Genomic DNA, 15,939 nt, shown 5'->3' with positions numbered 1-15,939 from the left:
GAAGGAGAGGATCAATTATCCCGAAACGATCTCCAGCCCCGAACCTCCCCTAGATGGCAACGTGAACTTCGACATGAACGTGACCATCTCGATTCCCATTGCGAATGCTTGCAAAAGCCCTAGGCCCAGGCCCACCGACATCGAACCCGCGAGGGTGCTTAAATATTCTGGGAACGACACCGAAATTTGGTGATTGTTAAGATAAATCCGCCTATCCTCGTCGATTACGCGAAAAATTTCTAGATCCTCGGTTATTTTACCTTTGGTTATCCTTGGTCGTGAGAAGTTAGTTTTTTTCTTTCCACCTGTGATACTGTTGAGAGCGTGAAAATAACAGCACGGTTTCTCATTCTTTCAAATTCAAAAAATTACGAAAAGAGAAACTCCTCCCTCTAAAATGTAACACTCCACTTTTCACGAAACGATCTTCTCATCGAATCCTCGATTCTCTTCCTTCCCAGCATAATATACAGATACAGACGATTACGTAAATATGCGTTAGATAATTAGCGAGGCGAGGGCGTCATAAGCAATAAATAGATGGATCGGCGGGAGATCTGAATCAAGGACCGAATGCGCGAGCCAAGGATGAATAAAAGAACGAAACGGAATGAAAAAGTACTCGACGTCCAAGTTATCGTTAGTGGGCGCTTGCTCACGTGTTACTTGGATCCGTCCGTTATAACGGGAGGGTTGTCATTGGTTGGAAATTAATGAGGGCAAACGATCCGTTGTACGGCCATAACGATAACGAGATCGAACAATGTTTTTCCGTGTCAACGTATGTATACATGCATACATGCATACGCACGATAGAAAAGTCACGTTTCCCTTGTATCGGTGGCTTCGTCGTACGGTCTGCCGGCAGCTGCCCCTAAACGGTAACGGTTGCGAAACGATAAACGCGAAATTCAATCGGCTGTTGTCGCGTTTTACGGCCTACGGAATATTTCAGAGTTCAATAGTTTCGTCGATAAGTGGCCTGCCGGCCACTCTTCTTGCAAATGTGAATGCGCATGCCTTTCGCAAGGTTAATAGATAACGCGTTACCATCAGTTCCTCCGTCTTTAACGAGCTATGGATTTGCCATTTTTCTTCGACCGAGAGGCCGATTACACCCTGTCACTCGAATGAAAAATATTTACGTTTAGTTAGCGTTTTATCGCCTGCGGATTCCTCTCTTTCTCGATCTCGATTCGCGAGTGTTTTTCATCCCGATTTTCAAACCGTTTTTTATTTAAGAGAATTTTAAGAGAATTTTGGCTTCACCAATTTCACGAAAAATTGGACGCGGGAGTTTCGATATTTCTGTGTTTTTCCTCGAGCTATAAAAAGAAATTTTAACGGTGGAAGAATTTGATTAAATCGATGGCAAGAGTCGAGGAATTTTTAATTCTCAAGAGTTAGTCCGGATATTATTTTCAACTGCGATTAGATGGATTGTCACATTTGCACATTTGCAAAATCAAAAATAGAATAACCTAATAATAAATGCCTAAAAAATTATTCCCCGTAATTAGATTTCATAGGAAATTTCCTTTCCGCAAAAATATCATTTAAATCGCAAATACGAAAATTACCACAATTGGCAAAAGATATTACTAAAACCAACATCGAGAGCAACAGTCAAAAATTACCCTCCCTACGATCGTTCAATGACCAGGTAAATCGAACAGATTTACATCGTTCGCCTCCCTAACGAATCTGAAAAAAAAAACCAATCCTTTCCAACCCGCCGCCACAAAGAAATTATGAAGAATCCGAGAAGAGGGAAGTAAATAGGAAATCTTGCTCGGTATTGAACCGAGGCGTGCAATAAAGCGAGCGGCCGGGAGCGACGAAGACGTCGATAAGCTGGAAAAGTCCAGCAGGGAGCCCCCAATGAAGCCTCACTTTGTTAGCCCTTATCAGCATCATTAGCCGCTGGCTCAATAACTAACCGAGTTGCATCAGACGCGATGTTTATCCCGCCCGATAATTCCAGATCCAGATAAACAAAATTCCCTCCCTTCCCGCGGTTTCGATTCAAATACTTTCGAACGGATGCCGCAGCCCTCAGTTAGCTCCGTTCTTTCTCAGCCTCGCACACGTCTCACACGCATTTCTTCCCACCACCCCCTTTTTCTTCTCAACCATCCCCTCCACTCCAACCATCCCTCCAACGAACCACCCAAGTTTTACCGTCGTACGTATCTATTATATTTCGTTATATTTCGAGATGACGCAATCTTTCGCCGTTCTTGCGACACCAATCTTTTTGACCCCCTCTGACGAACACCGTGATCATCGCTCGAATTTTCACTTAACCGCGTAAATCTATGTACAATTCGTGGTACAATAAGAAGCAATCTAGTCGCATGGCATCTGGCCACGGTAGAGATCGAAACGAATTTATCAATGGACGGAATTAGATATATTACGTAGATATGCGTTGTTCGAGGAGGGACGAAGCGATTCAGGAAGTTGTTGGAGATCTTCACGCGTGAATCGGTTGGCCGCGAGGGGGGAAGAAATTGGCGTTTTTAGCGTGTGGCGATGATAACGCGGTTATCTGTCTAGCTGCGAAGAGGAAACCTTGTCGCTAGACAGGCGGTCGCCGGCTTCGATAGCCTGTGAGAGAGATTCGATCGTGAGAGGAGCTCGTGGTATTCTAGATTTGACAGTCGGCGGGGGAATTACACAGTTGCATCCCAATATGTTGGCGAGGCATCTTCTTTTTATTGCGACCAGGCGACACCGTAAGTCAGAAATTCTTTCTCTCTCTCTCTTTTTTTTTTTTTTTAATTCTAACAGTTTTGAATTCTTTGCTCCTTTTTGTTTTTTCTTTTTTTTTTTTTATTATTATTGGAATTATTTTGAGTTTCTTGTCTCGGTGTTATATTTATGTAAAATTTCATTTCGGTCATCAGCAGAATTAATTGTTTTTGTGGTTTTTTTGGTTTTTGGTTTTTCTTTTTTCAAGCAGGGAATGTGGAATTCTTCTTTGTTAATTTTCTTTTTTTTTTGTTTTAATTTTTACGGTTGGAGATAGCATTATTCTTTGATAAATATCGAATGTTTCATTGGAATTTATTTCCAAGAATAAGTGGAAAAGTTTACGGTTTCGTGATAGATCAGGCCTCTCCGTTTTTAATCTCTTTTTCATCGTATCTAAGAACGAGATATAGGATGTATATTTCGATTTAAAATATTTTATCTCAAAAATTGATTTTCCGCGTTTCGATTTTACTTTATTGTTTTTAAATAATTGATAATATTTGCCTTTTCAACGGCTCGTTTTGCTTCGTAATTTGTGTCAACTGCGTAGTTTGTTAGTAATTAAAATTAGTATCACGCAATATTATTCTTATATAATAATATTAAATTCGCTATTCAGCGCAATATGCAATAGATCAACTCTTACGTTATCTTAGAAATTAAATATAGATTCTGAAGGAAATCGAAGAAATTGATTAAAATTTTTAATTATTTCTTTCCTCGATATCTGCATATTCGTAAAAAAAAAAAAAATATAATCTGATAAACAGTATAAGAGTAAACGGTATATACAATCCTTCTTTCGAATCGCAAATTCTAATTTAAAGAGGAAAGTTTTTGAGTAATTTATTTCTAAAAAATTAATCATATTAAATAATTTGACAAAATATCGCACATTGTCAAATATATCCTCCATTTTCATCTTATCATATAATTTTGTTCTAAATTTTTTTTTTTCTTAACGAAATCTTTATGAAATCAAATTACATAATTAATTACTTAAATGAGAATTTTTGAGAAACGTAATTACGCTTGAATGGAAAAGAACTATGTATTCTTTCACAAGATCTAGTTTAGTTAAAATAATCAAAACACGTGTCAATTGAGCAAATGTACACATATGTAATAATCGTTATTTGCTTGTATATTGAGCACAATCAAATGAAACAATCTCAATCTCGTGTTATGAAACATGTCCATTCGTGGCAACGAATAAAACGATTTGCAATCAATGGATTGATTAACGTCCACCAAATAGGTACGAAATTTCACGAGAGACGTGTGTCGAGTTATGCGTGTGACTTTTCACTTTCTTATTATCAACTTTAAATTTTTGCATAAAAAAAACAAATCCAATAGATCAAATAATCACACAGAGAGAAGAACGCAATTATATGTCATTTCTAAACGTACAATGACTCGTAATTGATAAATGCAAATTTTAGCTATTATTTTAGCAATTTATTTTATTTCAACGTTTCAATTTTTTAAATATTATTATTTTATATATTATTTTCATTTGTTTCGTTTATTTCTCGTTCATTTCTTGTTCTTGTTTTCTATTCCATGAACAATTTTTACACAAAAGGATAAACAATGAAAAATGTAATAATGTCACAACGTATTTATACTTTCACAAATCTAATAATCTGTTTTTTTTTTCTTAATTCATTTATCGATTAAATTTGGACAATGGTGACATTTATCTTTTAATATTTGAATATTTTAATTTTTTTAGTTTAATACATTAAGTCTAGAAATTAATTCGAAGTCTAATTATTTATCGATCATTTAAACACGTATTCGTTTTATATCATTAACGAATACTCACTCGATGATTACTAGCCTTTCAAGTTGAGAGTTTAAACGTATCGAAGATTATATGCGTTAATAATCTTGTTGTTTTAAATATTTATCATATTTTTATTAATCTCATAAAATTTGATTGCCATATCTGAAAATTATACATATAAAAATTTCAACGAAAAGATTTTTGCGCATTATTCTTACAAACTATGAGATTCACTTATAAATTGAAAAGTTTTCTGAAAAAGAGAAGTAAGAAATAAAACGATTTATTAAACTGTAACTCAAAAATTTTTGAAATATATTTTAAATAGACGTATTTAAAAAGGGAGTGACGAAATTGAAGAAAAGTCAAATTTGATGAACTTTATCCTTTAGTTTCTGGAAAAAATTTTTCAAAAAATAAAATTAATTAATTTTTCGAATAAATAATTAACATAGCATGAAATTTATTTAAATAATAATTAATTAAGCATGATTTACAGGAAAAAGGAATGCAATTTCTGAAAATATTTTAATTTACATTATAATGCATTTAATAGTAACAAAATTCAAAAAACAAATACCAATGTTAATGTTTCCTTTTTCTTTTCGTTTATAATCAATGTTACATACGTAAGAATAGAAAAAGATATCCATTTTAAATACAAATATCAAGACAAAGGTTGACAAATTGTGCGACATAAGTGTAATTTTATGGCTTTCATGATTTATAATCAGTTCATTGCTTGATTATTTTTCGAGTTACGTCATGAGAGATAGCCATAGGTCACGTAATGTAACTTGCAGTAGTGGAATTACTAATCATGTGATATATACATATTTCTGTCACTTGATAACCGGCTAATTTATATGTTTAAAATAATTTATTTGATTCAATGGCAAGTCTAATCGGCGATGGAAAGTTTCGTGAAACTTTTGTCCTAATTCTGTCCTTTCACTATTCTATTAGGATTAGCATATCCGATTTCTTGGAAATATCGTGTTTTCTTCGCTAAATTCCAAGACCCTAAGAGTTTCTTTGAAACATATGTTTGCATTATAAAACACAATCCAATCGCAATGAAGATTTTACAATTAGAAAATTATTTTCAAGATATCGTTTTGTGACATCTTAATTCTCAAAAAAAAAAAAAAAAGAAAAAGAAAAAAAAAGAAATTTAATAATTTAAAATAATTAAATTTTTATCTGACCTTCTTTTGCTCTTTTAACAGCTTTTAATCATACTAGCTTTAGATTGCCTTCGAACAATTTTTTGATAAACTCATTTTGTATATTTCACACTCAAGTAAAAATTTTCCTTTCAAACACTTAACGTAGCAAATTTCCATCTTATTTATTCTATAATAAATATTCTCTAATATTTTTCCAAAAAGTTATATACTTATCGTATATTTAAAAACAAAAAAAAATTATAAATCAGAACAAGTCTCTTAAACACTGATGCTTAAAAAATATTTTTTCACATTTGGAGAATTCAGAATCGATTAAAGAATCTTGCTTTGTTACTTATGCTTAACAAATTGAATAATTATTTCACCAATAACTTGAACCACGAACATTTTCAAATACTCAGTCTTTGAAAATAAATTCAAAAATTATTTTCCGTGCCAAATATTTTTTTCTTCTTCTTCTATGTGAAAGACGACGATACAAAGTGAACAAATTCTGTAACGTTATCCCGTAGCGCGCGTCGAAGAAAAGAAATGATTCATGGTTCGCTGTATCATTTCGCGTTCTTGATAATCGTCTCGCATAAATCATCGCTGTTGCTGAAAAAGTGAAACGTGTCGCGATATATGGAGAGGGGAGGAGAGGTAAAAAAATGAGAACAGCTGTTCGATGCCACGGAGATGTTGTTGCGAGCCGTTATAGTAAATAAAAGGAAATTTTCCTCGCCCTTTCAAAATTCCAATTAACGCAATACGCGATTAATTAGCCTTATCTGTCGTCCTTGTGTCTTCTTTTTTCTTTTCTCGCTTGCACGTGATTTATAACTACTGGGCTGAATCACGTCGAGTGATCTATGAATAATTTGTACAAACATCTAACTGGAATTTGCGTATTCCTATGATATGAAGATCGGAATTGTGTAAAAGAAAAGAAAATGGTTGTAATTAAAATGTGGGAAAATTTGTGGCCAGAGTTGAATTCGTGATGAAGTAGAATTGATTATGATTTTATAGAGAAGGATTAAATTGGGGGGGGGGGAGATAAAAAATAGTTAAATGGAAATTATATTTATATATAAGAGTGCGATTTTTAAACGATTGAAATATATTTGATTTGAAACGAGACTAATATCGAAATATTGCAAATTTTTAATCAAATGTATCATTGATTTTAACGATTATCTTTAAACTTATGATATTATTATGATAAAGGTAATATGTATGGCAGATGAGAATCATAATAATAATGCAAGCCACTTGTAATTGTAATAAATTAATATTATTAAAAAAAGATATATATTTTCTAGTTTTAATGTTATTTTAGCTTTAAATTACATTAATTTTTTTATCAATCGAACTGATATGATTCTCAATCGACCATATATCGATTTAAAAAATGAAAATCATATTCCGTCCAATCGTGTAAATATTAGTTAATATTTATTAAATTTAGAGATATAAACGAATAAAAATTAAAGTAAACGGATTTCTAATATTTGAAAGGTGCTATGTTCCCAAGGTGTCGTTCGATCATATATCCTTTATTACATTTTTAAAAAATTTTTTTAACAATTATATAATGAGAGCCATCTGTTCGAAAGCAACGGTCATTGAAAAAAAAAGACTCCCCAAAAAGACGGTAACCTAATAGGAAAGCAAAGAGAAAGAAAAAAGAAAAAAAGAAAAAAAAAGAAATTGTAAGAAATCAAGCGGAATATACATGTACTTTGCGGGCAGTTCATCAGCTGGAATTTATGCCCATCTCGTCCTAGATTAGATTAGGTTACTATACATCTTCTTCATATGTGTGCATATACCTTTCTATTTTTCTTTTTACACATTTGAGCGTATTGAGTTACAAAAAAGTTGCACGTGAACGATGGATTCGATCGCTTTAAGAGGTTAGAATCGCCTGTTCAGCGAGTATTATTACTGTAAATCGTGTATAGGAATTCGAATACAATAATAATAAAATTCCGTACACGATAAATAACAACTTTTCCTATCTGTTTTTTGTTTTCTTCTGTTTGCTGAGATATCGGGGAGAACGAAGATAGCATATATATATATATTGAATTAAGGGAATACATTTGAAGAGTAAAAAGTCTTGAGATTTGCTCTCACGAATATTTTTCGTAATTGGATATTGGCCAGTCGAGAGTAACTTTCATTCTCGATGCCGAATATCCGTTAATGAAAAGTAATTTCTTGAGAATAGTTTTGCTCTTTAAAACTTTAAATTTGTATCCCAAACGATGATTGGAAAAGAAAAAAAAAAAAGAAAAAGAAAAGTGAAGGAAAAATATTATAAATTATAATCATACAATTAAAGATAATTTTTAATATAATTTTTTACCTGTCAGATACAAAATTGTATTCTCTTTTATCAAAAATTAATTTAAATTTTGTGCTCGTGTCACGGAATCACGTCATCGTTGTAATGTAGTTTATACCAAAATATATATTTTATACGCTTCTGTTAAATAATTTTACTCGTTGATTGACCAGCGTTCACCGATGAATTGCACGACGCGATGCATAGCAAGTGAAAAATGTAAAAAAGTTAAATGAAACGAAACAGAAAGAAAGAAAAGAAAAAAAAAAAGAAAAGAATTGTAGCAAACGAGTTCAGCATTTTTCGGCATGTGGTGAAGAACAGTAAGTGTGCCCCCGACTTGCCGTGTCGCATGTTAGCCGAAAGCGTGCTCACCCCTCGTTGTAAGTAGCGTTTAGCACTAACATTCTAGTGACTAACTTCGAATACGGGGACTTTATCGTTACAGTGTCTAATTCCGCCATCAACATGACGAACAGAGTACATTATTCCAGACTCGATGTATTTACGACGTGTTCCTAAAATGTCTCCTGGATCAACCCTTGGCTGATGTGAATTTAATGTCGCATAAATAATGACGCGATCGATGGAATCGTATTTTTTCGTTTGGAAAAATTTTAAAGATAGAATATTTATTCTTTCTATCGATAAAAAAAAGAGGAAAAGAAATTCACGATATTTCACGATACGTAACAATATCAATTGGACTTTGTTATTCGTTGAAAAGATACACGTGGATAAATGTTCTCTTTTCGGTTAAGGATTAATCCTTGAAATGAAATGTGTTCCTCGTGAAAAATTGTATACTCGAATTTGAAAAAAATCAATTTTTCAACTTTTCGACCAAGAAATATTCAAATTATTCTTCCTCGTGATGCTTAGATTTCTTCTCAAAAGTTTACTTTTGATTTAAATTTGATTAGATATTTTAAAAACACTGTCGAATACAATGATCGCAACATGTACTCTGAATTAATTTAAAATTCATATTGGATTGCATCATTTTAATCAAATACAGTCAGACAACTAAATATATACTAAATACGCACATTTCACGTCTCTCTCGCTATACCAGCTTGCGACTAATATTTAAAGATATCTACTTACAACCTGGGTAGGGGAGCATGCAACACACTTTGTATCGTATATGTGTATATACGTATGTGTTACTAGCGTGTAAGGCTCATCTTTTACTTGTGTGCACTTGTATATTCATAAATATGTATATTTCTTCTCTCTCCCCCCACCTTTTTTTTGTATTCGATGAACGAAGAAAGCGCATTTTGCCACTCGAATGTACATACCGACGAACGATGTCGTTAAAATTTAATGAGCGAATGTATGTGAATAGACGCCATTTTTTTGTGGAAATCACGGCTGCATTTTGTTATTTGTTCTTTTTTTTTTTTTTTTTTTTTTTGCTCACCTGTATTATCGTATCATGTATCGTCCCCAACCCTTACTGTAAATACATAACTATAGTTCGCTCAAAATCGATCGATTTCTCAAGGCCGTTTGTTTTCCCGTCCAACAACGAACAAATCTCTTTCGTTATATATCCTTAAATATTTTAATTAGATGTGCGAAAAGCTCCTTAAATCGTCGATTTGATAGTTTTAGAAAAATATTCAATATCTCGACACTTGCGTGCAAAGTAATAATCTCCTGATTATAAGATTAATTTGTAAGATAATATTATTTTATTATAATATTTTGAAACGTGTATTCAAAAGAAAGAAATTTTTTAAGATCAATTTTTTTCAATATGATTGTTTGATTTTATTTTTCTTTTATTTTGGATGAATATGTCAGTGAATATGTCGTGTCAATTTAAATATACTTTTAAAATTAACGCCATTTTTGCAATGTTGAACGACTTGATTTTGGACGAACTTTAGCCACCCCAATTCAACTCCAACCTATCCCAATACCCCAATTGTATGTCTTCTCTCTCATTTTTTTTTTTTTTAATTCCCTTTCATGTTCTTTGTTCGTGCACACTAGTCTGTGTACATATGCACTCAATAGTTTTAGAGAAAAAAAATATGCACCTCACATGCGTGTGGCAACCCTCGTTAATAATTCACGTACATGTCGTAGTACCATAGTTCATGTAATGGTGAGTACATTTTGTTTTTAACTCCATTAAAAAAAAGAAAAAAGAAAAAAAAGTACACACGAATTCGATATGGAATGTCCATTGTTATTGTCGTAGTTCGAGTAGAATATTATATCTGGTTGCTTTATTTTTTCTCGAACAATTGGTCGAGATTCGTGGAAATCCGCATTCCATATCGGATTCGGGTGATTAATCGATGAGCTGTGCTATCGTGCTTTTGTTGCATGCTTGCGTTTGCCCAATCTCTTTGTATCGTGCTTGTTTTGCTTCGACTTGACTAACAACGACGCCACTAACAACGAATCGATTTTCTATTTTATTTTAGTTTCGAGTCGTTTAAAGAATTACTTGGAAAAATATATATATATTTTTTTTTTTTTGTTTTTGCAAGTATCGATACGATATCGGATGTGATGATAAAGACGTATGGCAAAATAACAAACAAATATAGTATTTCTATGCTAAAACGAGACTGCGTAAAGTGATATTTCTTAATAGCAATTTTTTTCAGATATTTATAAACAATAATAATAATCATAATAATCTACGTAATAATTAATACGATAGTTGAATGCCTAGTACAAAAGTAGGAGAAACGATCGGATTTTTTGCCCAGAGTGTCTTAGTATTCATGGTATATTTTTCGTTTGAATTTTATTTTCGACAATTATTATAATCGAGAGGAGACGTTTCTCTATAAATATAATTAGATTAAAGAAAAAAATAGAATCAAAGATTACTCCAAATTCCACGAATGCAACGACACTTTGCGCTTAAAAAAAAAAAAAAGAAAAAAAAACAACTCATCGAATCTGAAAAAAATCTTTTCCAAATTAATCATCGATTAAAGATTAAAGATCAATCGAGACGCGAGATCCCAGAGCAGAAGCATCGGCGATCATCGACCGTCATTGTTTCAGACAACACGCTGTTGGCGATAGACTCGGTACCTCCCCACGGCTTGGTCCAGCCGCCGCCTTACATTTCACCCCCCAATTCCGAGCAGTGTCGAAAGAAAGAGAGGATCCAAGAGATCTCCAACAACCCTCCCACAGCCCCCCACAAGATTCAGAATGAAAAGCAGCAAACTTGCGGACGACAATCATCGGGCAACCCTGCCACCAAGATTCACGATCCTAGGCGGAGCCTGTACGACGCCAACAACAAGCTAATGTTCGATCAGTGCAATCCACTGGATCGCAACGATTTGCAACGCGTTCGCGATCCCCGTCGAATCGTGGACATGAGGAACGCGAGGAATCAGCAATACTACGCCCCACCCAAGGATTCGAAGCAACAATTTTACACGTTGCCCTCGAGAAGGCCGCAGAGGGATGTCGAGCCGCCTCGCAGCGTCACACCGGATATCACGAGGGGTCTTGGGCGAGGGGGCTCCCTCGGCACGATGCACGTGCTCGCGAGGCACGGGCACAGGGCGATGATGGAGCAGGATTCTAATCGGTACGGCTCGCAGGCGGAGTTGAACAAGAGGAACTCGGAGGCGGAGAACAGGTTGATGCAGAATCACGAGCATTCCTCGATTGTGGATATGAGAAATAGGTGAGCTTTAAGCTAATCGTTTCAAATCTCCTCACAAATTTTGATATTTCTATTTTTGTCCATTTACACGTAAGCCTCGAACTCATTCCTAGTTTCTATAGTTTCTCATTCGAATTAAATTAAATCGATCGAAAGAAAGGAAAAAGGAATCTCGATAATTATGACGATTCTCTGGTTTCTCTTCACCCAGATTCGCAACACCGTTAGGGCTGACAGCGCTTGGGTATCGATTCTTCGCGTCCTCGCCTGTTCGTGATCCCGTTACGAAGTCTCCTAGTGCTGATGCGTTAAAGTACAATCCAATTTCACCGATCGGGCACGGATACGGTAACAGTTTCAAGTCGTCAACGCCTACAGGCCGCAGTATGCCAACTGTTGCCGAACGTCTGGCACTCACCGCCAACAACAATTCCTCCTCCTCCTCGATGCCCAATTCCGGTAGGAGCACCCCCGTCCAAACCTCGTCGGGAAGGAGCACGCCCACCAATCTGATCCTCTCGCCGACCAAGAGCACAATGTCCAACGAGGAGTTGTTCGCGGCGATCCACAAATCGAAGAAGAGATTGAACATAAGGGACGAAAGTGAAAATCTCTCTCCTTACGGATCGACAAACTCGCTGGTGAAGATGACGATCGGGAGCAAGAACGATTGGAATTGCACGGAATTGCAGAAATCTTCAGCGGTGAGTATTTTCCATTCCATCGAGTAGTTAATTCTCTCCCACTTTTTCCTTTCAGATGTAGAAATTTTTAAACTTCACGGAGGATAGTAGATACTCATCTTTTATTTATATCGATGAAAATATATCGATATATAAATTTATCGCGGTTATGATTAAACATTGTAAGCTTCGCTATCGAAGAACCTGTCGAATAATAATCACAACTTGAAGAAGCAGTATAACACAACTATCAATATACAAATTCTAAGAAAATCTGATTCAATCTCGATTTCTCCACCTGGCAATCGTTGCACCAACGTGATCTCCGTTCCAGGTAACTCAGACGTCGAATCAACCGCCATCGCCAGCCACATCTCGCCTCGACTTCAAACGGCTCCTCCTCCAGCAAAGCGTGAAGACAGGGCCGGCGAGGCTCTCGGCCGCCGAGCAACTGAAATTGTCGCGGCAGCAGTGCCAGCAACAGCAGCACCAGCACCAGCAGCAACAGCAACAACCGTCGCCCGGTGTCCAGCAAACAGCGTCCCTAGCCAAAGTTCTGAGCCCGCGCTCGATATGGAGGTTTCAAACGCCCCGCACGGACGTGCTCTCGTCCACGATCATCGAGGACACGGCGGCCGAGGAGAAAGCCATGAAACCGTCGCCCGAGAACGCCTCGCCGGTGTCGAGGGTGAACGCGAGGCGGCAACTCGATCTCTGCAACGATCTGCCCGACGAAGACTCGCGACTCGCTGACAAACGGCGCGACGAGAGGACGTTCAACGACGCGGATCACTCGAAATCGGAAGCGAGCAGCGCCCAGGGAGAGGCGGAGAATTGCACGGATAATTCCGCGACGACGATCCCTTATCCGGTGAATTGCGCTCAGCTCACGCCCTCGTGCCAGCAGGCGATAAGCGCCTTCGAGTCGAGGAGGATCAGCAATCAGCTCGCAAGGGCCCAGTTCTTGGCCGGCACGCCGAACACAGCCGCTCAAGGGGCCACCGCTTACGCGAACACCATTTTCCGCGCTAGGTCCGAGTCCCCTCAGAATACCTCGATGCAGACCGTGCCGCGTAGCCCCAGCGTGCCGACATTGGAAACAGCCCTGTGATGATTCCTCTGCCATTCAGATGATTATGCGTTATTGTACGGGGACCGGATTGTCTATCTTCTTTCTCTCTTCTTAATTATCTTTTTGCGGGGATTATCCTATGGATAAGTAATTTTTAATTGGGGGATGTTAGGTGTTAGGAACAGATTTTATGGTGTAGGATTTCAAATTTCTTTAGTTCAATATTTCTGAGTAACTCTTTTCTTAATTTTATTTCCAATTGTAATTTTTAATTGGGGAATGCTAAGTTGGCATAGGAAAAGATTTACCTATGAGGATGATTTTGGATTTCAAATTTCTTTAGTTCAATATTTTTGAATAACTCTTTTCTTAATTTTATTTCCAATTGTAATTTTTAATTGGGGGATGCTAAGCTGGCATAGGAAAAGGTTTTATGATGTAGGTTCTACCTATGAGGATGATTTTGGATTTCAAATTTCTTTAAATCATTTCTCAAAGTTAAAATATTCTAAGTAAATCTCTTCTTAATTTTTTTACTGAAACCTTGTGTCTGGTCCTCAATAACTAACGCATAGTGGAAATTTTCTTACTATTCAAAACTATGACTGAAGACATAGAAATAACATTGAACTTAATATTAGATTCACGCAAAAGTTCATCTTTTTTTTTTTCTTTTGAACTTGAATAATCTGAAATAATAAAATTACGTTACTTTTTTTTTCTTATTTAATACATAATGGATTCGTATTCACATTGATCATGAGTTATTTAATTGCGATAAAAATCATTGCGAAACGAATGAACTTTTGCATTGGCCTAATGCGATAGATGACAATCGCGTTCGTTTGATTAGATGTTCATTCCTTTACTGGATGAAAAGGACAATAATTAAGATGCATTACCACAAAGTGGCAGTAGTATTATACAGTATTGGATTGCTTCATCGATGCGGAAGTAGCAAAGTTGAACAGATTTGCATGGAATCGAATTTAAAAAAATATCACTGATTCGTTGAAATTTATTAAAAAATATTACGCAAATGGAAAGACCTTGATAACGTTTCGTATCGTATTATGAATTATCAATATCATGCATAACGTTGAAAGCAATAAATCATAATGCAAATAATCTTCTCGATAATTTAAATAGTGATGTAAGTATATTGCGATATATATTTTATGCCTTGTATCGAAGAGGATTCTTCAATGGGGGAGGGGGAGAGAGGGCAGGGTGGGGAGTAAAATCATGACTAAAATCACGAACGTTATGTGGATAAATATTCAAGAGAAATATTATGCTTGATTTACGATTTTTATTTTGCATTTTATCGTTGTTCCATCCACCGTATATATTATTTATCAACCTTCGTTCATTTCTTCGTTTTTCTCTTAACACTAGGACTACCAAACTATAATATACACATACCTAAATATATTACGCATAAATGATTAGGATTAAAACTTTTTATAATTTTAAGATATTATAAAAATAATTAAAAATATACACGTGTAATTATATTTTTCTTCGAAGATCGATATATAATTTTAATCGACAACAATTTGCACAATTTTAATAATTTTAAAATAACGCAAAATCTGTGACCAGTTTGGTAATTCTAATGTTGTAAACAAGAAAAGTGTGTTATACAAGATTTATTATCATCCTTTCTATTTTCTATTTTTTTTTTTTTTTTTTTGGAAATGATTAATCGAGGTTCGTGATCACTCGACAGATGTATATCCTTTAAGGTATTAATTTATTATATCGGAGACATGTAGGAGGGGGGGAATTCTGTAAATAGCACGCAACATTTGTAATTTAAAAAAATTAAAGAAAAAGAAAAAAAAACGAATGCATTTCGCTTTAAAAGAAAAGGAAAAGGATAAAAAAGAATCGCTTGCTTGTCTAGTCGGAGTAGTTTCTTATTCAAAAATTCCGTACGATCTTCGGATCCATTTTTATCATTCGCGGGAACGAGCGTGTAGAAATCGTATTATTATAACGAGTATGGCATGTAATGGAAATTAAAGCTTTACGAATATCGGGTGGTGAATAGTAATATATTCAAAGATGATTAACGCATAGAATTACGAAAGAGTTGCCTTAATTAAATTATTATTATTATTATTATATTATTATTATTATTATTACTATTATTATTATTATTATTACGAGTTATGCCACGATGAATTTGTGAAAACGATGAAGCGTTAGATTTTAAGCTGAACACGTGTTTTGTACTTTGCTCAGAATAAAAAAAAAAAGAAAAAAACAGAAACATACTTTATTGAAACACTTTTTGCCGTTATTATTGTTGTTTTTTCACCCCTTAATAACAAAAAAAGAAAAGAAACTACTTTATAATACAATAAATCGATCTCAACCAACATTTCTCGCCTTTATTTCGATCCTTCAAATTAGTATCCTGTAAAATGCCACTAATCCTTCGATTCAA

General features: G+C 35.1%; 1 protein-coding gene across 1 annotated transcript in view; it reads left to right on the top strand.

Moving 5' to 3' along the window:
• The window catches only part of LOC107999383 (uncharacterized), a 101,984-nt gene extending 86,113 nt beyond the window's left edge, over positions 1-15,871 (top strand). The window contains exons 10-12 of the mRNA XM_028667499.2: positions 11,111-11,750; positions 11,941-12,433; positions 12,747-15,871. Of these exons, the coding sequence (XP_028523300.2) occupies positions 11,111-11,750; positions 11,941-12,433; positions 12,747-13,523 (1,910 nt within the window). The 3' untranslated portion in view covers positions 13,524-15,871. The remainder of the gene's footprint in view (positions 1-11,110; positions 11,751-11,940; positions 12,434-12,746) is intronic.
• The last annotated feature ends 68 nt before the right edge of the window (positions 15,872-15,939 follow it).

Source organism: Apis cerana, linkage group LG7 (genome assembly GCF_029169275.1).
Source record: "Apis cerana isolate GH-2021 linkage group LG7, AcerK_1.0, whole genome shotgun sequence".
Lineage (NCBI taxonomy): Eukaryota > Metazoa > Arthropoda > Insecta > Hymenoptera > Apidae > Apis > Apis cerana.
This window is presented reverse-complemented; position numbering and strand designations above follow the sequence as displayed.